Source organism: Lagopus leucura, unplaced genomic scaffold, assembly GCF_019238085.1.
Source record: "Lagopus leucura isolate 7727_CA_CO unplaced genomic scaffold, USGS_WTPT01 Super-Scaffold_100009, whole genome shotgun sequence".
NCBI lineage: Eukaryota > Metazoa > Chordata > Aves > Galliformes > Phasianidae > Lagopus > Lagopus leucura.
This window is the reverse complement of record NW_024962266.1, coordinates 19,371,157-19,398,474: the sequence shown is the minus strand read 5'-3', so window position 1 is coordinate 19,398,474 and position 27,318 is coordinate 19,371,157. Positions and strand designations below refer to the sequence as shown.

The following is a 27,318-nucleotide window of genomic DNA, read 5'->3' as shown; positions in this document are numbered from 1 at the left end:
TCACCAAGGAGACATTCTGCGTTACCAGCTCGTATGCCTAGGACAAAGCAGAAAGGAGAACATAGAGGCCCCTGGTCATTCTTCACAGACACCAGCTGTTACACAGTGTTTGGAAAGATCTACCCAGCTGGAAGCAAGGCAGCCAGCGAGGACTCACCGCAGACTTCTCTCTGGCTGCCAGCACGGCTGCTTCCTTCATCCCATCCTGGGCTCCGCTGGGCCAGACAAGCGAGAGCTGCACCTCCAGTACAGAGCCAGGCGACCACTGCAGGCAGCCACAGCCCTGGTGCTCATCCTCCAGCAGCAGTCCTGCATCCCCAGCAGCAGGGCAGCTCCCCATGGACCGCTCCCCATTTCCCGCATTGCTGGCAGTTCCTCTGCACACACCCTGCAGCCAGCACCCGCCCAAAGCGCCCTCATCCTGCACCCAAAAAACCAACAGGCACTTTGTGCCTCCTCCTCACCTCCCTCCCCAACTTCTTTCTCTTTTAATGACTTTTTTTTTTTTTTTTTTTTTTTTTTTTTTTAAATCAACCCCTGTTGCAAGGTTGAGCACCAGAATTAACCCAAAAGGTATAGGGGTATTGTATTAAAGAGCAGCATTTGAGGTAGATAGGCTGAAAATGGCAGCCCAGGCATACTAACTAACCACCAACCTCTCCCCATATCTCAGGCTTAACTGGGGGTCTACGGGTAGAATACCTCTTTCATTTCCCTCTTTTCAGGCTTTCCTACCTCCACTCCTTTTTGTCTACACATATACTAAACCCTTTTAATCCTTTTCCACTTCCACCCCACACATTTCCTTCTATCTCTGGGTGCTGTCAGAACAGCCTTGACTCGCACGTGGTCACATTACTCATGCTGCAGCAAGGAGGCTGTGGCAATCATTCCCGCATGGACTGGCCACAGGTTTCTCCAAGACAGCAATCTAGTGAGTATTTCCCATTCCTCTGCAGACCATGCTGCTGACGTCAAAGGAAGCCTACCAATACACACCCCCAGCTACACTGGTTATGGGAACCAAGCAGCATTTATCCCACCTCAAGTGTGGCAGCCTTCACTTACTGGAATGAAAAATCTAACGCTGCTGAACAGCTCTAACAGCAACGCAAAGAAATGAAGAATGAGCACAGGAAGAGAGTAAAAAGCCCAATGTTCATTTTTAGCAATACCTCCCCTTGTTCATGTCAAACATAAAATGTTTTCATACACACTGACCCAAGTGCACACACCTCAAGGATCTGCGTAGTGCCCACACAAATCTGTCAGGAAAAAAAAAGATGTTAACACCTTCCTCAGTTAAAAAAGCTGGCCCAAGGAATAGCTGGCATTTTAGACTCCAAAGATATGGGCTGAAGTAATAATCCCACCAATAACCCATTTATTCAAGGTCATTCAGTGTATCAGTAACAAAAACCCTGAAGCAGAACAATCTCCTCTCCCTGACTGCCAGTTTAGTGAGTGAAAAAAAAAACACCAAGAGTCATCACCAAGTAAAGAAGATCTGACTGCACCCAGGTAGGACTTCCTGATGACCACTCTTGTGGCACTGCCACCCCTTCTGCTACAGGGGGAACCTAAGACAACTCTGCAGTTACCTTTGCAATTGGAAACACAAGGAGAATTCCCAAGTCATGCTGTTTTAAGATTTTAAATTATCTAGAGGACATCCATTTTGAAATTAGATTTATTACTTGATCAGATTGAAAACAACATACAGGCTACCAAAGTCTTGTTTTCACCTCGTGCTTGCATTAAAAAAAAATGAGCACAACTGCAGATGTGTCAGACAACAGGAGCCCAGTTAGAGAATGGAAGAACTGAGATGCATGGAAGCCTCTGGGTGTGCCATCAGTCAGAGGGCTGCGCTCCTCACACAGTTCAGGATCAGTTCAACCCCAGCTCAAAACACCAGGGAGAGAGAAGGAGCAAGCAGGCTGCATTCTACTTCTGACAGCGCTGACTCTGGGCATCTGAGGAGGCTGCTGAAGGCGAAAGGTCTCCTAGAAGACCAACCACGGGCAGAAACATTACTGCAGTCAGGTGCTTCACAAAGAATACAGTCACCTTTTTATACCTTATAAAAAAATAATCACTGGCTCACCAAGCTCATTCTGAATTAAGAGCAAGTCATGATTATGTCATACTAAAAATGCTTTTTGCGGGTCCAACCTGAACCAGTTGTGGATGGACGCTCCATGAAGAATGAAGTGAGGTCTATGCCTGCAGCATCGCGGCTAACGGACCTAATGAGGGGCCACCGGAGCTCCCATGGGTGTACTGAGGATGATTTCCTATTGAACACATTCCAGAAGCCCCTGACTAGGTGATACTTCAGCAGCACTTCATCCTCACTGGAATGATGCTGTAATAGGAATAAATACACTTCTAGAAAACAAGCCACTGAAGAAAATTATTATCAGTCAAGTTCAAACTACTGGTAACTGAAAGCAAATGTACCTTTGAGACAGCTGCTCTGAAAAGAGCTTTTATGGCTACCTGTTATACTCCAAGCCATTACCCAGTGTTCTTTTGACAAGCCAAATAATAGGGATCCCCACCCCCACACATCAAGATCACCGATTTTAGAAGTTCACAGACAGGAGCCAAAACGCAGTTCAGTCCCTGCACTGCGATAAAGTACGTTCACATCTGAACGATGCAGCACAAGAACCCACAGGACACTTGGGAAGGCCCTTGTCTCAGAGTGCATGATGGCAGCCTTTTCCAACACAGTGCAGCCAGCTGACAAGAGCAAAGTCTGGAGCCTGCGGGAAACACAGCAGAACAAAGCTCCAGCTCCAGAACAAACGCTAAGCATAGAAGCTCTTGAAAGCCATTCAGTACTGTTAGAAGTGGATAGCAGAACCTGCTGCGATTGAGCAGCAGCACTCCACACAAATCCAGCTGTTTTGTGCTTGGGTTACCCATGTATGATGAAGCTGTTCAGAGCCAGGTGTTTGAAGCACAGGTAGCACACAGCACCTGAAGGTGCACTTGAGTAATACGGCAGTTTGAGAAGAATGCCTGAATGCAGGCATCCTTTTACCTGGAGGAGGAACGGCAGGTGATAAGAGGAGTATGTTTTTCAGTAATATGAGACAGCATTCAGCCCACTTGAAGTTAATACCATATCTTATTTGGATATGCTGAAAGAACAGAGGCAAGTTTGTTGGGACCCTGCCACCTCTTCCCCATGTTGGCTAACAGCATATCACCTCAGAGAGGCTTAGGTACAGGCTAAGATGTCAAAGTGCAATTCCACTTCCATTGCCTGAGCCAGAGTACCTGCAGCTACTAGACTCTGGCTGTAATGCATCCTAGTTTTATCAAGTCAACTATTTCATTCATCAGAAAGCAATTTAATACCCTGAGACCAGGAGTTTAGGGTATGGAATATTTAAAATAAAAAAAAAGACACAAAGGAAAGCTGTTATTTCCTTTCAGAACCTGTTCAAGCCTTCCAATACTGATGAACAAGGTATTCCACCACAAAATGGAATGAGGGAGTCCATACAAAATTGTGGTTGTGCAAATCTTTGCTACTCCTATCAGCTTCCTGACCCTATAAAAATGTAGGGATAAGTAAGATTTTCCTTATAAAAGTTGTAGTTTCTTTCTTTTCTGGTCAAGAGCTGTATCACTACACAAGACTATGTTTTATTGCTAATCACAGACGGACGCACCAGGATTTCAGAATAGTTTGGTTTATAGCATTCCTACGTAAGAAAAGGAAAAAAGTTACAAACCCAGTTTTTTGCAGATACACTGCTATCTCCCTATAGAAGCAGGGATGCATTAGGTCTGTTTCACTAGAAAATTCTCCTCTTTAACTACTTCCGGAGAACGTTACTTTATTCTTCTTCAGCAGAAAAGTCATCCCATCATCCTATGCAGAAAGGAAGGTGGCCAATCTGCTCCACAGCCCCAAGACCCTTTCCTACAGAATGGGAAAGGAACAAATATTTACATGGCTCCTGCTGTGGCATGTTAACGCTTACGTTGCTCGGAGCAAGCTGGCACACCTTCAAGGTGCACTTACCACCCAGCCTAATTCATGTTCCTATTGCTGAGGTAGCAAGTCCTCACCAACACAACTGAGAGGTGCCCGACTTATGCTTTATAAAAATGCTGTGGAAACCTTTGCTAGACAGCAACATGGCAGCACTCCTACTTGAGAAGAGCACTGCACAGCTCCTCAGTAATACATACGGTTCAGTGCATGCTTAATCTGTCACAAACCCAACAGCTTGTGGCCACACAAAAGGCAGTGCTGCCACAGAAAAGGTACAGCACTCGTTCAGGTGCCACTGCCCTGTCGTACTCAATACTGTGATGCTTGGATTTCAAAGGTGGAGAGTTAGTTGGAACTCCGCCCCTTTGTTCATTATTGCATTAATTGGAGTGGGAAGAAACTCAGAAGAAACTCTTGGGTGATGAATGTCTATTGGAAGGTGAATGCTTAATCTTGTTAGAAGGCTGCACTGTGCAGGGCTCCAGACAGATATTTTTTTTTTTTTTTTTTATACTGAGGCACATATAGTTAAGAGTAATTAAATCAAAACGAGCATTGGAACAAAAATATCAAACGGTTAAATAATCTGTCCAATAGGTTCGGTTTCACATTGCACCTGTTCACACGAGCACCTCCTGTCTGTTTGGATCTGAACAGCCTACAGCTCAACCATCAGAAAGAAGGTGCTGAGAAACAAGAGTCTGAAGCTGCTTACAACAAAAACAAAAAAAGGATATAAATATAAAAAGAGGTTCAATATCAAGCACCAATAATACTGCCTGCTCGAGCCCACGTGTAGCCAACAGGGAGACTCTCAAAATCAGGAACATTATTCAATTAAAACAACAGACTTTGTACTATTCTGCAGCTGCCAAGATTCCTGGCTACAACTCCCAGAAGAGTTTTTCACCTGTCAAAATAGTCTCTAAAAGAAAAGCAAGATGGCTCAACGAGACGAAAGCAGCACCCTCTCAAGCTGGCTTGTTCAGTACAGACCCAACTTCAGACCACGAGATCGCAGGCATCAGCAAATGGGATCCGTTTCACCATCCAACAGCTGCCTTTCAGTTACTGCAGAGCATCAGCTTCACAACTTTCTTTAAAAAAAGCAAAACAAAACAAAACAACCCTGGATTTGAAGCATCCAAATATGGCCTGTTGTACTGGAGCGTTTAAATCCTTGGGGGAGGTGGGCATCTTCTTCCTCTGCCACAGGCAATGCTTACTCCATGATGGCCCGGTACAAGGCAGGTTCAATGTAATCTTCCCGGTAGCGTGAATTGATCACTCTTTGTCTCTTCCTCTCCTGCCTGACCTCCTTCTCTGCGAAGATCTCTGTGAAGCGCATATCTGAAGCTATTGACTAAAGGAAAAGCAGAATTAGTCACCTGAACACAGTCCAAATCCCTGCCTCCACATTGTCCTTCTGCGTGAAAGATAGGACCGAGATGGGACACTTGGAAACATTCACACCTCTCCAAAAAAATGACCTCTTGGATTTCTGTGCACAAGAAAAATATTTAAGAAACTGGTTTTAAAAGTCTGGGGATAAGTTTACTTGAGCTGTTGATCAGAGACCTAAAGAATCGCAGGTTTCAAACTTAACTGAGTAGATAATTTAAGTTCACAGTTGCTTTCTTAAACAAATAAACACAGTTTATTCCAATTCCATGCAATCTAGTATATTCTGTGCTTTATTGTGCAGGCAGGTTTAAATGGCTGGTCACAGGAATTTGGTCACAGCTATTGCATGCTTTCTTAAACCTTCAATACTGTGTGCCTCCCAGCAGGTTTTGCAGGGCCATGCTGTAAAGCAAGATACCTAGCACACAGTCCCTAGTTACAATTTTCATAGTTGGAAGCATGAAGCAGTGGAACAGGGACACAGAGAGGTCGTGGGATCTCCACCCTGGAAGATAATTAAAACTTAACTGGAGGGAACCCTTAACAACTTTGCCCAGCTTCCAAGTTCAACCTGCTGTGATCGGAGTGACCCTGCGCTACTGATTCCCATTATTTGCAGAAAGAGAACAGAAGTTTTTCTCTCTATATCCCCTCCCTCCAGCTCTCCTTTTGTAGCCTGACCAAGCCACCAAGCTTCCCAACAACTCAGCAGAAAATCAAGCTGCAGTCTTCTGTTGCTGTGCACTCAGCTTGCTTTTCCAGGACAAATTAAGAACAAATGAACTTATTGAGTTGATATCCGTACCCTATTTACCTACCAGCCTTGACTTGACTCTCTTAGGAAGCTCCTCTTCCAAAGTGTACACATCATCCCTTTTCACCATCAGCTGTGAACCATCCTCAAATTCCACCTGAAAGAAAAACAAATTGTTGTGCTACAAGCCTCAGAACTAGAACCCTTCCACAGCTACCCTTGTCTTCTCTGCCCTGCAGAAGCCTCCCATGAAAGCCAAGTGGTAAAAAGTCATTTCATATGATACATATGCAGGTATGTACACTGGAAGATTCTTTAACCAAAACCTCACCAATCCCACAACAGTAAAAGCAGCCAAGAAAGTTCTGTGGCACTCTTTCAACACTCAACAAAACAGTCTCCTTGAGCACCTGAATGTTATCACCTTCTTAGCACTCATTCCTTTGGAAGTGTGCGAGGCAGAATGCACTCACAGCAAGCAGCAAAAAGGATAGAAGACTTCTAGATTAAGCCAGAGGAACTGAGTTTGCTCAAGAAAAGATCAGTGCTTTTCAGAAGCTGAGACCTTCAAACAGGTAGCCAGATATAAGCAGAGCTGCAAGTAACCACCTTGCTGTTAACTCCAGCAGCTGTTCCTAGCAACTGGCATTACTGAAAACACCGAGCAGCTGCCTCTCAAGCATTTTAGCATGTCCCTCCTACAGTTCTGCTCATTTTGCTAGTGGCTCTGTTTATTTACTTCTTGCAAGCAATTAATTTTCAGACAGTTCTGTACCTGGTACATCTGGATTGCATGTGATGCAACAAACTTGGCTCCATAAACCTGTCCATCTGTCCATCTCACCTGCACAACTTCACCTTCAGCTGGAGGACCCAACTGAAGACAGTCTCGACTCTGTAGCATAAAGGAGAAATTTGGGAGATAAGAAAAAAGAATAAACAGTTTCCCTATGTGAAGATTCAACAGCACACAGGGGAATCTATCCCAGTCACATCAGGCACATTACACAGCACCCCAACAACTGCTCCATTTCAGGGAATGAGGAATATCTGTGTCACCTGTGTCCAAATCACGACTGTGATCCTGACTTCAGTAACAACTCATGCAACAATAGTGTAAAAGTAGCAGTGAAGTTATGGACTTATCATTAAGCAGCTCAAGATTAGCTACACTCCCTTAAATCTGTTCTTAATTTAATGCAAGTCGGTCTCATGTAACACCTGAGATGCATCTCAATCACAACATGGCCAAGGTTTGGAGCACATAATAAATCCCATCCTGACCCAGCTTTGCAGTGGCAGGAATTCATTCACTTCATGTGCCCTCTACTGGAGCTAGGCTCCCAGTACATAAGGCAACATACCACAATGTCCTCTGGATACAGGTTATCACTGAAGGAACCATCATCAAAGTTGACCTCGTAGAAAGTCTCTTTTGCAAGGCTGACCACTTCACACTGATAGAAGCGGCCATTCTTGTGCTTGCTGATGACTATCTGCCCAGGTGACAGATCCTGGAGTGCAGCCTTAGCTCGCTGAGAAGAAAAAGCACTTTTTAAGCACAATGACAAAAGAAAGAACGCATTGAAACCCACAGCTCTGGTGCTGGCAGAGAAGGAAGCAAAATATTTTATATTTGAACTCAAGTGAGTATCTGTAAACTCCATCAGCAGCATTTTTAGCAAAGTTCTAACTCCAGTATTTAAAATGCTTAAAACCTAATCTGTTAGCTACAGCTGCCCAATCCTAATGCAAGCTACTTAGTAAATTAAGCTCTCATTCTTCAGAGCAACACAAGGCATTCACAGTCAATATTCTCTAATAGACTGTTGTGATTTTGAAAGCTAAATGGACAACACAAGAACTTTACAAACTGATCAATCACTTAAGCATGAAATTCTATGATAACTCACGCAGCCTGCTGGAGCCCCAGAACTAACACTTGCATATCAAACATCACGGCATAAGAACACTATTATTCTCTGTTATAACAGCCACAAGAGAAATGTATGCTCTCAGTCTGCCTGGGCAGCAAACTAAAACATAAAGGACCTAGCTAATAGCCAAGATAGTTCAGAGCAGCAGCAAGCCTGAGATCAGAATCCAAGACCAATATAATTAGATTATGTTGAATATATACAAGAGTCGAGCCTTCAACAAAGTTTCAGTAGAATTACACCATCTAAAGCCTTTCAGTCCCTTCAAGATACTGCAGTTCAAATCCTAGATGTTACTCACCTCTGCCTGAGATGGGATCTTATGCCTGAAGCAGGTAATGAAGACAACAAACGGCCAGTCATCAGGCTGCATCATAACTCCTGCTGCCTGGGCACAGCTGACATGAAAGGATGTGGGACACCGACCATGGGAGCACTGTACACAGCAACCTGCAATTCTCTTCCTTCGTTTTTTGCAGAAGATGCATTTCTGTGGACAGGAAACTAAAGGTCACTGGTTGAACTAGGTCTAAAAGTCTGATGCTGTGTCAGTCACTCTGAGAGGAGTGTATGGGAACTGCTGAGTCACGGCCTGAACCTCTGATTGATCACCTGAGGTGAGCCATGAGTCAGCCAGAGGAGCACAGCTGAAGGCAATTCACCTGTGCTGCCCGAAGGGGTGGAGCCAGGCTGCACCTCTCCCAGACCTATTTAAGAGCTGGCTACCAAAGGGGAAGAATCTCTTCTGGAGATCACCTCTCTTGGTGTCTTCTGGTGAGCTCAGCCGAAGGGTAAGCTCTTCCACTTATTCTCTTTTGTGATCATTGTTTACTTTGCCTAATTCTCTTGATTATATTGAGATTATAACATCTTGATATCTATTGATTATACAATTATATTGTGATTATAACATCTTGATTATACAGAGGGCACTGCTAATTTCTGATGAAAACAAACAGAAAGATAACAGCTTGATTTCATGGCAAGACTATTTCTATGTATGTAATTTCAACGATAAATAGTATACAGTAAATATCTACTAGCTCAGCACGCACAAGGCATTTGGCCTAAGAATTCTGGCACAAGGGGATGTAGGATTACTCAGCCTAGAATGCCTGAAAGTTAACAGGGCCCTTCAGCCCTGGCTATTAAGTTGCAAAAGACAAATAAAAGATTAGAATAATGGGCAAAGATCAAGGTGGGGGGGGGGGGGGAGAGTTAATACAGAATTAGCAGTTAAAATTCTATCACTACTACCAGTGACCCAAGGACACCTGGATCAGGCCTGATTGGGCATTGAAGGACGCTACCCATAACACACTGCAAAATAGTTATTTCTTTTTTCTTCACTGACCATGAAGTGGAAATTCAAATCCCAACTGCTCAGCAATGGCAATTAGTGACCAAGAATTGTTTTGCTCTGTGCAAAAAGGCCTAACTGCAGAATGGGTTAAAACAGCCTGAAGGAAGAATGCCAGAGACAGAATGATTCCAGGTAAAGAGTCATTTCCCTTATTAAGGAGGTAAAAAATGTTGCAACTCTGTCTTGTTTCAGTCATGGAATTTAAGTGCTCAATTATCAGCTTCCAGCAGCAGAATTGTTGCTGGGCTATGATCCCAACACAGACACTCAGTGCCAGGATAGGTGTTAGAGAAAGGGTATATAAGGAATAGGCTCACAATGCATCTTTCTGTACTCCCTGTAGGACTGCTTCTAGTGCTAGGATTCTGTCTAATGTATTATAACTTCTTTTTAAATCTCAGCATAAATATGCATTCAACTCGCCTCCAAAGATAAAAGAAAAATTCCACAACAGCTGTGAGGAGTTAAATACAGCTGCTTTCTTGCTGAAGACATTCACTGACATTTCCGTATTTTGAATGACCTACAGAGATGCTGTTTTGTGAGGTGATGCTTTTATTTTTCCCCATTTTTCCTTCTGGTCTTTGCTGAAGACAATATAGAGTTGGAATCTCAGACAATTTTTAAAAGAGGACTTCTCACAGAAGAAAGCCTACAGATTCAAATAGTTATCTTCTTCCCAGAGAGATTCTGCAAAATGGAATCAAACTATTTTCAAATAGGTGAGAGCAGCTCTAATGAGGGACAAGAAGACTAAGAATGAAAAGAAGAGACCAGAAGGGACATGCAGTATCTTTCTAAGGAGAAACTACATTTTCTCTGATCTGCATTGCACACAAGCAGTGGTATATTCTCTTATTGAAGACTAATGCTCTCAGATAGCATTAGCAAGATGAACAAAACAAAGGAAAACCCAGCAGTGAAGCACAGGTGCTCCTTACCAGTCTGAAACGTTGCAGGGGAATCTTGCCAACATCTACAGGACTGCGCTCTGCAATGTTCACAAACTTTGCTTCCAGTACACCGACAGCACACATGACATGAACCCACCTGTCAGGACAGAAGAGTTGAGGGGGGAAAAGAGTGAGTATGATCTCCACAGCATCCTCTGTTGGACTACTGTAAGTAAATGCAGTTCTGATGAAGCTTGCCACATAAACTTAGCTTCTGCTTCACTACACAGAGACTGAGAGCTGGCAGTGCAATCTTCCCTCCTACTACTAACACAAGTTGTCTTTATACTTTTAATCTGCTACTAAACAGGTTAAATAGAATAGCAATTTAGTTTGACTTATGCTGGTTGCACACCTGCATTTTGAAAGCTTGCCTGATGTGTTTATTCTCTCTCAAACGTGCTTCATAGTAATGGCTCAGTTACTCCTGAACTCATCTCAAGACAATGACCAAGGGGCTGCGGCCCCACAGCCTTCAGAAATGTTCTGGGTGGGATAAGTTTCAGTTACATCATAATGGCTCCTGGTCTGTACCACTTAGTTTGCATCAAATAACTTCAGATCACTCATCATGTGAAAGGATGCAGGGCAAATAGCTGCACCTGGCATACTTGCTACAGAGAAACCCTGAATTTCAACATTACGCTCCTTGAAACTATAGTTGTCCTGTGTCTCCATCTCAATACACTTCATGGAGAAAACAAAGTCTTCCGTGAGAATGTACTGAGATTATTTCATCAGGAACCTACTTTTTGATTTTTATGTGGTACATTACACCTCTGTAATTTGGTCACTCTGCAACAAATGCAGACGTTTGCTTTGCGAGCCTCGCCTCATCTACTGTGGAACTGAGCTGCTCCCTGAAGATCAAAAAAGCTGGAACACTCACTTGTCATCATTGGCTCTTTGCAGTGCTCCTCCTCGTAATGAACACAAACAGCAGTCCTGTCACAAGGAGAAAACATTAGCTGAAAGAATGAAGAATGGAGTCGTGCACTTGATAAAAACTTGCTCATCAAAATGAACATCCAGACAAAAAATTGTTTCACTGTCAGAGAGCTAAACACCTTGGACGGCTCAGCCCTTCATCTCTCATCAGTTGCTGCACTTACAGCAACAGATCTAGACTTCAAATCTGGCAAAGGCAAAGCCTGAAGTTCTTGTTATAGCTTCCTTTTACAAACACAATACCCTATATCCCCTGAGGACGTCTAAGTGGATGTGAAAAAAACATAAGCAAATACAATTCCCAAGGTCAAGATATTCTGCTTATCTAGAGCCTACACAGCTTGTCAAAGGCAACATCTCCTGACAGAAGCTGCTTTCTCTAACTGCCATATCATATGCTGAGGACTGAGCTATTCCCACACTGATGCGCTGACTCTAGAGATCAGCAGCTTTGCACACGTTGAAACAATTACATGCCTTCTTTACACAAGAGAGATTAAAACAACTGTAACACCATGGAATAAACTTTGAAGTAAGTTCCCAGATGTACTGCACTCCATCTGGAGATTCTCAGAATGAACTTTACCTCTTCTAAGGCATTTTCTGTACACCTGGAGCACATCCAGTCTTCAGTGGCCTTGTCAGGGGATACACCATAACAACCTAGAACAGACACAGCTCAGTTGCAAGCTTACCCTCCTGTACCACTCACAAGTAAAGTAACAGTAAAAATCAATAAGCCAAAAGACAAGGCTGTGTATTTCATGTTGTTCATACAGCCAGCTCCACACTTCAACACCCAGCACTGCAAACATGTACTGCTCAGATGACAGCTGGACTTGCTCTACTTGTACATTAAGGGGCGGGTAGAAGCTTACTGGGATGTACAGACTTAACCCAGAAGGCCAGAGTTAAGACTAGTTGCACTCACTTGCATGAACGCAGACTTGGCAGTTCCTGCAGGTGATGAGCACACTGGTTCCATCTTCCTCTAAGTAAGGGGTTGAAAGATTGAGATCAGTGCTGCAGCCAGTTGTGGTGAAGCACATTTCAGGAATCAGGGGCTTGGTTCGGATCTTCCCATCTGCAGCACCTGGAGTTACTCCAGAGTTCTGACTGCTGCCTCCACATTCTGCCTACAAGGGATGCACATAAGAGTTGTGTTTTACAAGCAAAACCATCTCATCTTCACTCAACCATTACTCCACACATAATTCTACTTTCAAGAAAAAAGGCACTGCAAGATTAAACAGCTAGTAGATTTGGTGGAAATGAATTTGTTAAAATCCTTAGTAAGTGCAACGTGAAAATGAAATTATTAGTGGCATTGCATCCCTCTGATAAAACAAGCAACGTGCATGAAAAACTGCATCTCTTCCAAAGGAAATCCAAAGGATTCCTCATTGAATCACCTAACCCATCTCATGCTCAAAGGAAAAATACATCTGCTGCATCCACCAGCCCATAATGCTGCTGCCCAATACTGTTCAATCATCTTTAGTATTGAAGGATTATGATCACACAGATAAACACTTGTTTAGATCTAAACTATGAAAAAGTAACGGGAACTGCAACAAGTCTAACAGGCTTGAAACTAATTTGTCCCAGGGAAAAAAAGCAGACTAATAACAGTTTCACAGTTAAAGCTCAGAAGACTGTTAAGCTAAGCTTTTGTATTTATTCATTTAAACTGATGTCACAGCAATCATCAATTACATGCAAAGTTAACTGAGATATGACTCCATTCAAGCTTTCTAACAGCTAAAAAGAAATCAATCTTCTTCTCTGAAGAAATGTTTCAAACTATCCTTTGTACCACCTCACAGGCCACCACGGAGGTAGACTGTTTAATTAGAAGCAGGCTGCATGGTAGAATGAACCTGCACTGTCCCTCCTGTATGAAAATGAGAATCTAACATAAAGCAACCAAGGTGGAAGCATTTCCAGCAAGTCTTCTTTATTCAGCTTCTGTAACAGATCTGCACTGCATGTCAAGCAGAAAGTAACCTTTAAGAAAGCTGAAGAAAACAAGTATGGCTTTTGTTTTTTGTTTTAAATAAAGCAGCTAAATACTTTTCTTCACAAAGGAAAAAGAAGTATTTATCTAGCATTTTGTCTATCTGTAAGGGTAAGTGAAGTGAGTTCTCAGACTTGCTATAGACTTAAAGTTTGAACAAAGATCACAGCTGCAGCTCCATTCTTGGAACAGTCCCTCCTTTACTGCCTGACAGACTCACCTGACAACCTGCAGCTAGACTTTTCTGCGTGCTGACACCTGGAACATAACCTAACAGACAATCACACTGGCAACCTTTTCAGCCACCTCTACTACAACATTAACAAACCTGGACAACGTACCTGATACGTCTGGAAGAGCATGCAAACAGCACAGTGAGGAGACTGCTGAGCCATGGTCCGATTGTACTCTTTTTCAGCCTCAAAATTTGGTGGTCGGTTCTGCCAGAGCTGGCTAAGTGGCTTGGCCCAAGCTTCTGTCTCCTCAGCTTCTTCTTCAGGAGTTAGTTGCTCTGATGCCTCTGCAAAAAGAGATTGTTAGTCAGGGACTATGTGTTCTTACATCGACATCCTTCGTGCAAAAAACAAAACAAAACAAAAAAAACCCTAAACTAAATAAAGCAAGAAATTAGGAATGGAGATGACAAAGACTGGCATAAGTTAAGTTTGCGGAAGTGTGTTGGGAGCTAGTAACATAGCCTTATTTTTAAGCTGCACCTACTAATCAAGCAACCGTGCATCAGATACAAAACAGGATTATTGGCATCGGCCAATGGCATCGATCCCAAAGCACATCAAGACTAAGGCTGATAGATAAAGAATGTATCTATTCTATTTAAAAAAACAGAATAATGAATATTTACATCAATTACTGGAATGCTCTAAAACTGACTCAGTTATGGGACAGCCTAGGGTACTAGTTTCATTTTCCTTTCAGAGTTGTAATTTTCCAGAGAGCAGTACAGGAAAGAAGGAAGTCACTATTAGGGAGGAAAGATTAATGATGTGAACAGAAGAACGAGACAAGCGCCTCATCTGTGATGCAGAGGTGTAACCACGCTGTCCACCAAAGCTGTGGCCCACCCTAAAGCTTCCCAAATTGCACAGGGCTTACCATCATCACTAATGCAGTCTTTAACCAAAAGCGGGTGGTGGCGTGGGAGCTTACTCAATGGCTGGCGACGACCCTTGGACTTCTTACTCTCCTTCATTGATTGTATGTATTCCTTTGTTACCTAGACAAGGAGAAGCAATTCAGCAGTCAAACTAGCACACGTCCTTTTGAACTCTATAACAATATATGGTGAACTTAAGAAACCTCCACAAAACGCACGTATGCTTCCACGATTTTATTTCTAACAGTTTTCAGATGTAAACCTGGTCAAGCTTGTAGAAGAACTGCTTGCACCACGTCTGCTATGGAAAATCACACAGCAGAACTTGGTGTATGCTGACCATTCAACTACGTACGTGCTCTGTTGAGTCATTCACAGACAGCACAGGTCTCAGTGTGGCTTTTATAAAAAGTCTACCTATATAAGAATGGTGTCAAAAATAAAAACAGACAAAAGACAAACTGAATGATTGCACTCAGAAGGGCTGCAGTAAGAAGTCTCAAGCCTTCTGGAAAAGTCAAGAAGGCTGTATGCCTACTTAGAGATTCCGAGTTAAAAATGAGTGAAGAGCTCACTCAAAATAACAGGCTGATTTTAAAGGGAAGGAAACTTTCACCCCGTCTGCTCATTACTTATCTTGGTGTCTTCCCAGACAGACTGGAAGGAGACTACAACAATGGTTTTTATATAAAGCTATGGGTAGAAGAAGTAACAAGTGACACACACTGACAAAATGACTACTAACCTGACAAGTAAGGCAATAAAGGCAATGATTTTAACAGCCCATAACAGTAAGCCACTCAAGAGATAAGAACATCCTTTCTTTGAATCTGTCAGTCCTTTAAAAGCAGAAGCAAATCTTAGATTAAACGCAACTTCCATCTCAACAAATGTCTTTTCTTTTATACAACAAGCCAGAAGAGAGCAAAACCAATCATCATCTCTGCTCTCCTACATAGAGTTGGCTACAAGAGATCTCAGAAACAAACATGCTTTTGTTCTAATGTAGACCAACATTCCCAGTTACTGCCTAATGGAAAATTTGTTTTAAAACATGCCATACTGGGGAAAGCCATCTACACCCATTCACAATTTCTTCTTTTCCCTGTATGTATTATGAAATGGAAGCATCAGCATCAGCAACTCTGTGTCTTTCATTTAAGTGTATGTGAAAAGTCCCTCATTTTCAATTTTATCAATAGATTAGCCCAGCTGCTGCTCCATTTATGCAATTCCTGAATTCTGAAGACCCAGCAGTTACCAGCTTCCCACCACTTCAACTCAGAAGAGAACAAAGTTATTTGAGAAGACAACAACCACTGGTAATATTTTAACCTACAGTAGCCTTCTTTTGGTTTGTCTAGTGAAGGATTCATTAAACATTCAAATGTATTCTTACCCCACCCAGTCATTTTTGTTCCATCCTTTCTTTCTAAAAGAGGACACGTGCCCATGTGTGCAACTTTATAAAAACATCAAACAACTGAATGTGGTCACAACAAAGGCTGGATTGAAGTAGATTCACATCAGGTATAAACAGGTGTCTGTTACCATGAATGGATCTGGATCAGCCCGTAATACTACCACCATCTCAAAACCACCAAGCTACCCTTTTCCTTAAGGCACTCGAATAATTTAGTGATGATCTCAAAACATCTCCCTTGTTTTCTAGAAGAGTAAAGAAGGTGAGGCGTTCACCTTTGTTTCCTGCTGTATTGTAAAAAAGAGAAATGTCCAAGCAACCTGATACACGAACGGGCATGGAACGAAAAGTAATCTGTACAGGTAGAAGATCTGTGGCAGCAAACCCATGAGCACACATTACAGCTCTCAAGCTTTTAGTATGCCATTCATACCTCTGCCAATTCTTGTTCATTCACACTGGCTGTAGCACTGGCTTTCTTTCCTGAAGTCTGTTCATTGTCAGATCCGCTGGCATCCCCTCTAGCATAGCTATGGACTGTAAGCACCCCAGCTGGCTCAGGTAGAGTTCTTTTTGGCAACAGATCAGTTGATTCAGAGTCTGAAGACCCTGAATATGCTGGTGAGCTGGGCTGAACACTGGAAGGTGCACTCTGCTTTGAAGTCGGCAAAACTGAAGCAGAATTTGAAGTATGGGAGATGGAGAGATCCAACACAGCTGCCTCTTGCTCTTCCTCTTCTTCCTCAAGCTTCACCACTTTCAGTTCTTCAGATTTAGCCATGCCCACACGATCTGGAAGAAAGGATATACTGACTTTTTCTGAAGTCTGGGAAGCAGAGAGAACAGCCCACCACCACTTGCACAACATCAAACAGGAAAGCAGACTGGACAAAAAAAATATATGTGATGCTAAATCATGTAAACAGCAGCTCATTAATTCAAACATCAACAGAGAATAACCTATGTATCTGCTCATTGCAGCTTTCAGTACAGAAACTAGGGTATATCAAACCATGTCAGAAGGTGGACTCAAAATAAACAGCAATGTATGGTCCCTTATATGATGTAACTGAACACTGCAACTCCTGGCCATCTAAGGCTGGGGGTGAGAGCTTACAAGGGTTCAAAGGAGACTAAATAGGGAATACAAACAAAAAAACAACACCAAACCAACAGAGGATTATTAAATACAAATTGCAAATAGAGGGACAACAGAATATGAGACAGCAGTATCATATGAATTTGCCTTCTTATATTGTTCCATAGGCACCCCTATCCTTCCTAGCCAAGAACTGTCCTGCTACAAGCCATATTAATTTTCTTCTGGCATACTAATTACAAAATTATACATCTGTACAGCATACCAGAGCCACACTACCAGGTAATAAGCATGAACAGGTCACACTGTACAACAGTGATATGTAGAGGACCGTACACAACTGACAACTCCAATACATTTCTGTATGCTGGCAGAAAAAAAACACCAGAAATTGGCATTCCTAGCTTTTTGAGCAAGCAAGTCTCATGTGATACTTCCCTTTAATTCAGCTGAAAGAAAACATCCTCATGACCTACTGCATTCAAGCAGCTATGGAATAGCTCCCTATACATTTATTTTTCCTTCAATTTTTTTTTTTTTTTTAAAGTGCAATTCTCACAGAGGAGTTATCCACACATAGGTCACAAAACAATTCCAACTGTATTCATCTCACCTCCTCAAAGTGCTTACTACTCAAACAGTGTCAGCCACATCTAACAAAACGTACCATCAAAAATTGTACCAGCTGCACTCTCTGGTCTTGAAAATTAAATGACAACTATCTTGAGTCTCACGACAATAAGTGTCTGATGTGCTTTCCATGGCTCTGACAAATTAGTATCTGCTTAATTATTATTATTTTTTTTGGATGTGACAACAATCTACCCACCAGCCTGCTGTGAGACAGCGACACAGTTTAGTTCAGCAGCTTCTGTTTCTGAAGACTGAAACTGAAACACTTGGTCCTGCAGTACCAGGATAAAGCTTGACACAGTTACCTGGAACCTTGTGTCCCTGCTCACTCTGCTGCGTCACTTCTCCTGTAGCTCTCTCACAAGGTTCTGCAGCATTTGCTTCATCCTGAGCAGAGCTCAGCTCCTCTTTGGGGAAGGCCTCGCTCTCACTCACTTCCTGAGGTACTTCCAGGCACACTCTGTGCCTTTTTGTTCCTATGCGATGCTTGGGCACACTGCAGAAGACAAATTCACGCCAGGTTACCAAACACATCACAAGCTTGCTCAATTTCTGTCTAGATACACAAAATACAGCCTGCTTTGGGTCATGCTGTTTTATGAGGCAGTACCTTGCAAGCTGAATCATTCCCAAATCATTATCTGTTAATTGTATACTAGGCAGTTATGTTCTAGCCAGATAGAAGCCTAGTCTTTACCTTAAAAACAAAACAAGCAAACAAAGCTTCAAGAATATTAGATGACACTGGCTGGAGAAGACTTAACTGCAAAACATAAGGCGATGAGCCCATCACAATCTTCAGCAATTGAGACTACCAAAATTTGCCAGCAAGCACCATCTCATGATCCCAATACACTGCCTTTTCCTTCTGACCTCTAAATGCATGCTGCACTTTGGACACACCCATCCAAAGACAAAGGGCTATCTTCCCAGCCAGTGCATTCTCCATCTATCACTGACTATCATCAGCTTGGATCAAAACAATAATAAAAGAATAAAAAAGAATAAACTCTATTCCCAAGAAGAGAACAAACAAACAAACCACTAACTCCAACTGCTATTGTTTTGCATCAGGATCCAATTGCTAATAATTGCAGTAGAGCAGCAGAGGACTATGTGCAGCATTACCTTTTTGTCTCATCCCCATCCAGTTCCTCTTTACATCCTTCTCCTGTTTCCATATCCTCAGCATATTGCCTCCCACTCTTGACCTTTTGCATGAGATCCCCTTTGAGGAACTCAGCTGCTTCTGGTGTTGGAAGAGCGTGGTCAATGACAGTCACATCCTTCCCAGCTTTCCAAAGCTTGTAACGGTCTGGCTGGTACTTCCTCACAAACACATCCATGGAGATCTTCACCATGTCCTTCCGACACGAACACTGGAGTCACAGAAAATACTTAAGTAAGGCTACATCCTGAACAATTTTACTCTGCATTCCTATACCACTTTGCTTTCAGGAGCTTAAATAAATAAAAAAAACCCCAAAAGCTGCATGTATTTAAGCCTCAAAACTTTCACGACCGCCTCCTAGGAAATCAAAACAGCATAGGCACTAAAAACTGGGCAGAGAAATCAGCAACAACCAGATGGAAGAAGATGCTACAACAGTAGCAAAAGAAGAAAGCCCACCAACCCGTTTACAGAGTTGCTGGTAGAAGCTTAAAAATCCGTGAGCTCACACAAAACCAGCCAGCAACGCCAGAGGTTGTAACAAGGCAGCCCACCCATTGCAGCAGAAGTTCCTCTTAGCTGAGCAGTTACAACTAATGTTTGAAAGCTTTGACTTCAACATAATTTCTGAAAACATAACCCACATTTGCAAGGCACCTCTACATGGACACAATACAATGCAATCAAGATTCTTCTTTGAAAGATGCTAGTTAGCCACCCGCACTTCTCCAAAGCCTCGCTTGATTTATACGATGGTTAAAAAACCAACCAACCCCCAAAACATGCTTTATGCTAAAGAAGGACGGTAGGCTGACTGGAGACGGTTACCTTACCAGAAAGGAAACATCACATCTTAAATTGGACAAAGCTGGACTGAATTCACTTCCTTAGAACAAACATCAGGGGCTCAAAATGAGCAGCAGAGCATCGGGCACTGCATTCAGATTATGCACAACAGAATGGCAACAAACCACTCACCAATACAGACTGCTTCCCATACTCAATCCACCGAAGAGTAGCAAAGTTGGTGGATTCAGCACAGTTAAATCCGTGATTAAAGCCAGCATGATAACTATAAGGAAAAGTTATCATGAACTCTCCTGCCTCCTGTGTCACCTATAAGACAATTGAGACATCATATTTTTAATCAACGCTTAAGAGTCTATTTGGTGAATCTAAATAAAAACAGTTCCTGTACTCCTCATGCAGCATATCTGAATCCCCAATCCATACAACAGTAACTGGAGTTGCTTGCTGCAATGGTAAATCTTGATACTTATTTCCATTATCCTCCTATTTGCCCAAAGTACCTGTTTACTAGAAAGCAATACTCTTATCACTTCTTACTAAAAAACAACTGGATGGATCAAAATAGCACAGAAGCACCTATACATAGGAAACACACTGATAAGCCATCTGGAATTTATTAAGACACTCATTTGTATTTACTGCAGGTTTGGCTGGAGTGCCTAATGCCAACTAAAATATTTATTCACCTTGGAAATTTATTGCTGTTCTCACTTGAGTACAGCTTTCAGTCAGCTCCCCTGCACGTCCCTGCTGCCTAGCAAAGTTCCACACAGCCCTTCAGCAGTCCCCATAGATCTAACAGGGTTTCTGGATAAGGCCTGAAAGACAACTGCGTGGTGGGAAGGAGGAAGCAGAGGCAGCAGATTATCAGCTTCAGAAATAATTCTAAAATCACAAATGCCATGAAATGGGAAACAAGTCATACTTTGAGGAGCAGCTCATGGGGAAGGAAAAAAAAAAAGGGAAGGGAACAAGTCTTTAAAAAAATTCTCTTTGACAAATATGCAGCTAAGCAGTGAAGTTAAACTATCACAGGACAAGTGTAATTTCTCACAACCTCTCGATAAACAAAGGTACAATGGAAAAGCATTCCTACGTGGCCTTGCTACTCCTGTTTTCCTCTCTAAGCACCCACTGGTGGCTGTTAGAGATGAGATGGATGCGTGAGCCTTTTTACTGAGCTAGAGTAACTGCAATTACTTGTCTCTACCTTATCAAATGGGATGCCGTATTTTTTCAGAATCGATGGAGAGATCAAGGTCATCTTGTGACGGAGAAACGCTTCACAGCTCTGGGCACTTCCTGGAAAGAATCCTGTTTAAAATGAAGGAAAGATATGATGTTACCACTCTGTGCTGTGAACTGGACTTATTTTTCAGTAATTTTTAGGTTAAATTTACTGTCTGAACAGCGCTTTCCCAAGGCCTAGAAGTATGGGCCAACTTATTAGGACATGAGTTTGCGCTCTGATGAAAAAGGAGATGCATTTACCATATCCCCATTTGAAAGACAGTAAGAAAGACAACACACAGAAAGATCTTCCCCAGGCTAAAACCTTCCAGATCTAACAATCAGCAGGTAAGGATTTTTTCATTAAAACTTTTACAGACCACTGCTGCATTATTTGTAACGTGACATTTTTCTTGAGCTTATACTGAAAACAAGTGGAAGTAATCCCACCTACATCCTGAAAGAAATGATCAGTTCAATCGTGCCAGCTTGTGCACTCATCAGTGTTCACAGGCACGTCATGCTCCAACAGAGCTGAAACCTGTAGAGGCTCCACATCCCACAGTCTGAACAAGATGGGACATAAAAGAATGGCACAGTTACCTTTGGCAAGTCTCTCCAGTCGCTTGCCATGCTCTGGAGGAATAGAGTACCTGCAGTCAGAAAAACAAGTTTGTTAAGCTCAATTGACACGACAGAATCTCATCTTCACACTGCCTCCTTCAAAGTTTGATGACATAGAGATAAAAATCTTTATCAAGGAATTTCACCTCCCTTCTCAAGGAAAACTGAGAGAAAGATGAGTTCTGCGGACTTCTGCTTAGCAGCCAAGGAAATAATAATTCCAATTCATTTGCTAATTGCAGATCTGTGCAGCAAGGCACATAGAAAAACGCTCAGTGACCCGATTTCACAGGAACACAACCACTAGTATGCCTAGTATAAGAAGAAACACAGAGCAAAACAGAAAATGGAATAACATCTTCCAGCTGCTCAGACCAAGACTGGACTAAATCACACAGTGCCACATCCTCCACCTGCACAACTTGGATGTGTTTGGCAGTACTACGTCTCTTTCTGCACACACCTTTTTATGTGTGCCACAAAACTCCAAGCTGGTTTGGCTACGGTAACTAAAACCACTTACATTTCTTTTGACCTGGGACAGAGCGCTATAACCTGCTGACTAAATCAGATTAACCTATCAGCAATGTTAACATTTTCCACTTAATACTGTAAAAGAAGCAACAGCCAAAAGGTTTCATTTGACTCAGCTACTCTGTTCTCTGTTCCCATGTCATTGCCACTGCATGGGGCTGCTCGCTGCTCACATGGTGCTAGCTATTATTTCTGACTTCAAAGTTGTATTAAAAGGCAGCCAAAAAGACTAGTTTCCAACAAAACTGCCATGGAAACAATTGTTGAAATTGTTTGAGAAATTCACTTGTGAACAGAAGGGAATGATTCACGCTTCAAATGCAACTCATACGAGAGAAAAATTCAGGAATCCTCACTAAAAACCATCATGAAGGCTCTGACACTGGACAACTGCTCAGCAAAACCCACTGCTCTGATTTTACCTCTATGATAAGTAACTAAATTTCAAGGTTTGTTAAAAACAACAGGCATATTACTTCTACCTGGCCACTGTAGAGCTCAGGAAATCACAAGCAAGATTTCCAGGTTCCAGCCCTATCACACCAGAGAGCGTCCAGCTTACGTTATAATTCTGAAGAGCTCTTAGCATCAGAACAGCAATTAGACTTTCAAGAAGGAAGCCAAACAAATTTTACTGAGGCCACGTACTGGTTTCAGCCTCCTCACAAGTTTCTAACACTTTTGTCACCAGATATTACTGCACTGCAAGATAGCAGAGAGAGTAATTTTCAACTCTCATAGAAAAAAATACCAGAAAATACAGGTGTCAAAGTGGTAAATTTGCATCTAGAAGCTATCATAGAAAACCTTACCACGACTTAGGCTCCCCAAAATGCAGGTAATTAATACTGTAGAGATCCATGTCCTCAGTATGCCAAGCAAATGAAGTTTTCCACATGCCAAAATAGAGGTAAGGAGTATTCACTCCTTCAATGGTTATGCCGCTCTCATTCTCCACAACATCCAGGATCGTGTTCAATCTGCCAATATTCCATGCATCCACGTGCTGCAAAACACAAGCCTTTTGTTAAACAACCAACACGAAGAGCTGAACAACACAACTGAGACAAGTCACAGAAAGTTATCAGTTATGCTTGTGATCAAGTGGCACATCACGACAAGTCATTTTCTGGCACAGCTCAAATTATCAGCTAGCTCACCTACACCAAGTTTCCCCACAGTGTAACCTTACCTACAGATTCTCTACCAGACAGTAAAAGAAGCAACTGGTCAATACAGAAAGGATCAGGAGGAGAAACAGTCACAGAGTTACAGACTTCACACAGTGCAGAACAATAGTGCAAGCCTGAGCTGATAGCAGACCAAAACCTCTTGAAGAACACTGTTCATCCCAATCATCTTTTTAAAAGGAGCAAGTTATAGTTCAAGAGGCTAGCAACCAAACTGTATAACCATTTCAAATGTTTAGCATGCTAACACACACAGTGACCACAGAACTGTCATATAAAAACAAAAGCACTAGGGAATACCAAAGCAGTGCATGTTCACTGCCTAACACTTATCAGGATAACACACCATAAGAGCACAAGAGTGGATCTTGCATTTCAGAAGCAAGCTGTACTACACTGAGTCATAGAACGGCCTGGGTTGAAAAGGACCATAATGATCATCTAGTTTCAACCCCCCTGCCATGGGCAGGGTCACCAATCATTAGACCAGGCTGTCCAGAGCCACTGAAGTGTGAACAGTGCTCACAGAGGTGCCCCAGAACATTACCTCTAGAAGCTTTCTTTAACTACCTGGTTTACATGGAAAGTGTTACTGTCACTAACTCCTTCTGGTAGCTAGCCAAATGCTGTGTTGGCCTTTATAGAAGGCAGTACAACACATACAAGGATAAGTGCTACTTGAAAACCAAAACAGTGCTTACCTTGTCATAAAGTGTGCCATTAACATCAGCACCATAGATGGGGGCGTTGAACGTAAGGTTCTTCCAGTACTTTCGTTCAAGGTCTTCGAAGTCTGTGTAGCGAGGTGTGCAGTACCTTAAAAACATCAACCAAGGCCTCAGCATTGGTACTTGAGGAGTTTAAAACAAGGTTCTCCACCAATGAAAAAAAAACAAACAAAAAAGATACAACAAAAATAGCAAACGCACCAGAGAGAGCCCTCCATCCCCCGAACAGCAGCCACAGCTCTGATCCCAAGGGACTCGGGAACAAAGGAAGAGAAGGAAAATGCCTCTCCCCCACTCTCAGCCTACTTTCAGTTTTGGTTAGCACACTTCCTCAGCTCAGCACAATTTCCCTTTCTACTGCTGCTCCTTGTGTTTGTAAGCAAAAGATAAAAACAAAGTTTTAAGCGACTGGAAAGGAACAGCCCTACTTCCCTACTCCCTGCTAGCGAACTAGCTGAGCTCACCAACGAGATGCCCGCATGTTCCACCCGCTGCTGTTCTGCACACTAAACAAAGAGCACGGTCTCTCAGGGCAGAACGGAGGATCAAACTCAGCACCGAACGCCTTTCACACAAGGACTCACAGCTCCCCAAGCAGCGGCTCCGCGCTGCCCCCCGGGCACAGAGGCACAGCTCGGGACGCTCCTTACTTGTCGCTGTTGGCGATCCGACGGAACTCGCGCACCGTCATGGCCTTCTTCTGGATGTTGTACTGCGTGAAGAGCCCGGACTGCCCGGTCACCACCTGCTGGATGGGCGCGGGGATCACCAGCTCGTCGATGTCGTCGTAGCATTTCCGCGGCTTCCACTCCTTGGGGGGCACGATCTGGGGGAGAGATACGGGGTCGAGGTGACGGCCCGGCCTGCCTACCTGCCTGCTTCCCTTCCCTCCCCGCCCACCCCCCGCCACACAAAGCGCAGTCCCTGCACCCCTCAGGGCCCGCTTCGCCCCGACGCACCTTGGCCAGCCCAGCGCGGTGCGCTCCCTGCGCCTCCACGTACGCGATGTAACGGCTGAAGTCCCGGAACTGCTCCATGGTGGGGCGGAAGGTCATGATGCGCGCGCTAGAGTTGAGGCTCTCCAGCTCCGAGGCCATGGTGCCGGGCCGCCGCTGCACGGAGGAAGGGGTTGGGGGGGGGAGGGGGCGCGGTCACAGCGCGCACTGCCCCGCACCCCGCGAGGCCCCGCCCCACGCCTCGCGCGCACGCCCCGCCTCCTCCCGCTGGCCAATCGCCGCCGGATCCGCACCGGCTCTGCCTCTCCATTGGCGGAGCGCACCCGCCCGTCAGGGGCTCCTTCCTCCTCGCGGCGCAGAGCTGCGCTGCTTCACGCCCCTCCCCCCAGCCCCGGCCGGGCCGGGCCGGTCCCGACGAGGAGGGCTGCGACTCCCCGCCCGGCGAGCTCACGTCAGCTCCGCGTCCCGCTTCTTCGCCTCTTCCGCCCTTCCCCCGGCTCTCCGCCACGCCGCCGTATCGTTCCGCACTCCGCGCCCGGTGAGTCCCGCAGGCCGCCGCCGACGCCACCGCGGCCGATCCCCGCCGCCCGAGCCCCGCCCTGCTTCCAAGCCACGCCCCCTACCCTCCGCCCCGCCGCCCCGCCTCCGGTGCCGCAGCCAATCGCTTCCCGCTCTCCCATTTGCAGCCAATAGGAATTCGACGTCCGGTCGGGGCGGACCAGCGAATCAGGAGGCCCGGAGAGGGGCGGTTGCTAGGCGGACGGTGGGCGGTCGCGGGCCGGACCGGAGGCCGTCGCTAGGGGGCGGCTGCTACGGGGGCCGCGGCCTACTCGAGGCGGGCGTGCCGGGCCCGCTCCCCGTGCCCAGCCTGCGGCGCGCCCACCCGAAGCGGCTCAGCTGTCCTCGGAGACCGCGGTCGTGGGCCGGCTGCGTGTTTCTCTTCATACTATGATCCCCTTTGGTGTCTCGCTTACAGACACCATCAACTTTGATTGGTGGGATCAGAATTCTCCCTGCTCTCGGATATGACCCAGGACAGAAGAAGAAAGAAAAAAAGTATCTTGCTGGCAAACTGGAAACTTCACACAGCCGAATGGCAGTGTTGCTGACAAGAAGAAAAGCCAGCACTTGCGGGGGAAGAAGTTGCCAAGCAGAGATAAGGGCAGCTTTGCTTGGTGGTGCAGCTGCTGCTTTTCCCTGTTTTGTAACTATTTTGCCCTTGAAAACAAACAAATAAAAAAAGTGAGCCCCAAAAGGCATGTTTTGGAGCAGTGTATTATTTAGCAGCGCTAGGAAGCAAGTCAAGCCTCAGCAGGGCTCACATAGCTCTCTTGTTATGGGTACCAATAGAATGAATAGAGATTAACAGGAGCACCAGAGCACCTCAGAGCCCATTAACTCACCTTTGGCTGGCTGCCATTTATCTGCTCTCCCACCTGCCAACCTGCTCACTTTCTGCAAATCTAGCCCTTTACAAAGCTTATCTGAGTGGGCATTAGGGCTACCGGCTAAAAGTAAGGAATGGAAAATTTTCACTAGGATAAAAACCCCAACACGACAGCATTAACAATCCAAATCCATTCCTCAGTGCAAATGTGATCAGTCCGTAGGAGAGGTTCCAAAAGAAAGAGGCCAAATGCCTCCTTACTGCAGCATCTTGGGACAACTCTCAAGGTTTGAAGCATGATGAAGTCAGGCCGTTATCAAGAGAGGGAGCGACCTCAAACTGGTACTGTAGAAAATGGGACAATTCTGCCAGCCAGACTAAATTCTTTTTGGCCAGGGAAAGCTGAGAAATGCAGTGCCGAGCATTGGGCCTGGACAGCACAGCTCGTCTGCCTGGAGTACAGCAGTAGCCATTGTGCTGGGCTGAGGGTGGGCGTCATTGTCTGTCAGGGGTATGCGATTATAGTCATTTATTTTTTCCCCTTTTTTTTTTGTGAGATACACTGAGATAAATGGAAGTAAGTGCTAAAAGAGTAAGTGCTTTCAAACTGTTGTGTTTGTTCCCAATACAGTCCGTGCTGAGACGATGATTCTTTGTTGCTGCTCTTTCTAACCATGCCATCAGTACTGCCTGCCAAAAAGACACCTCACATGTGGCAAGCAGAGAAGTGGAGCCTGCAGTGCTGGTGAACTGGGAGTGTTCTCTGCCACTGTGTTTTCCTTGGGTTGGTTGTGAAGGGTTTGGACTAAGAACAAGGTATGAAAAGGGGAGAGGAGCCCCAGATGTTCTTGCAGGATACGCATGCACTTAGAGAGGTTTCCTGGCAGCTGTTTTCTCCATTGACCGCAGTAGCAGCATTGGAAACCATCCATGGACTGATGGTTCACGCTGTGCATGTGGCATTGCCCAGTCAGTGCTCAGCGAGCAGCACAGTGGTGTGGCAAAAGCATCATCAGCCATAGTTC

At 44.3% G+C, this 27,318-nt stretch overlaps 1 protein-coding gene across 2 annotated transcripts; it reads right to left on the bottom strand.

Annotated features, from left to right (window-relative positions):
• Positions 1 to 1,139: 1,139 nt before the first annotated feature.
• Positions 1,140 to 25,465, bottom strand: KDM4A (lysine demethylase 4A). 2 transcript variants are annotated; one of them, XM_042873566.1, is made up of 22 exons: positions 25,358 to 25,465; positions 24,910 to 25,062; positions 24,601 to 24,776; positions 23,924 to 24,038; positions 22,845 to 23,038; positions 21,478 to 21,527; positions 20,855 to 20,958; positions 19,813 to 19,950; positions 18,792 to 19,042; positions 17,969 to 18,159; positions 16,365 to 16,723; positions 14,508 to 14,628; positions 13,736 to 13,914; positions 12,309 to 12,513; positions 11,964 to 12,040; positions 11,319 to 11,374; positions 10,418 to 10,526; positions 8,415 to 8,603; positions 7,541 to 7,711; positions 6,952 to 7,071; positions 6,241 to 6,333; positions 1,140 to 5,381 (listed from the first exon to the last, which is right to left on the bottom strand). In XM_042873566.1, the coding sequence occupies exons 2-22, from the start codon at positions 25,045 to 25,047 to the stop codon at positions 5,241 to 5,243; spliced, it is 3,177 nt and encodes a 1,058-aa protein (XP_042729500.1). In that variant the 5' UTR covers positions 25,048 to 25,062; positions 25,358 to 25,465; the 3' UTR covers positions 1,140 to 5,240. The 2 variants fall into 2 exon arrangements, with proteins under 2 accessions (XP_042729500.1, XP_042729501.1); XM_042873567.1 differs by lacking the exon at positions 25,358 to 25,465 and adding an exon at positions 25,230 to 25,242.
• Positions 25,466 to 27,318: the final 1,853 nt, after the last annotated feature.

Coding starts and splice junctions, on each gene's coding strand:
- KDM4A (XM_042873566.1), bottom strand. CDS start 25,047: ATGGCCTCGGAGCTGGAGAGCCTCAACTCTAGCGCGCGCATCATGACC. Junction 19,951..20,854: donor ACGGCATCCCATTTGATAAG/GTAGAGACAAGT, acceptor ATTGTCTTATAG/GTGACACAGGAGGCAGGAGA. Junction 16,724..17,968: donor GCAGGGACACAAGGTTCCAG/GTAACTGTGTCA, acceptor CCTTTCTTCCAG/ATCGTGTGGGCATGGCTAAA.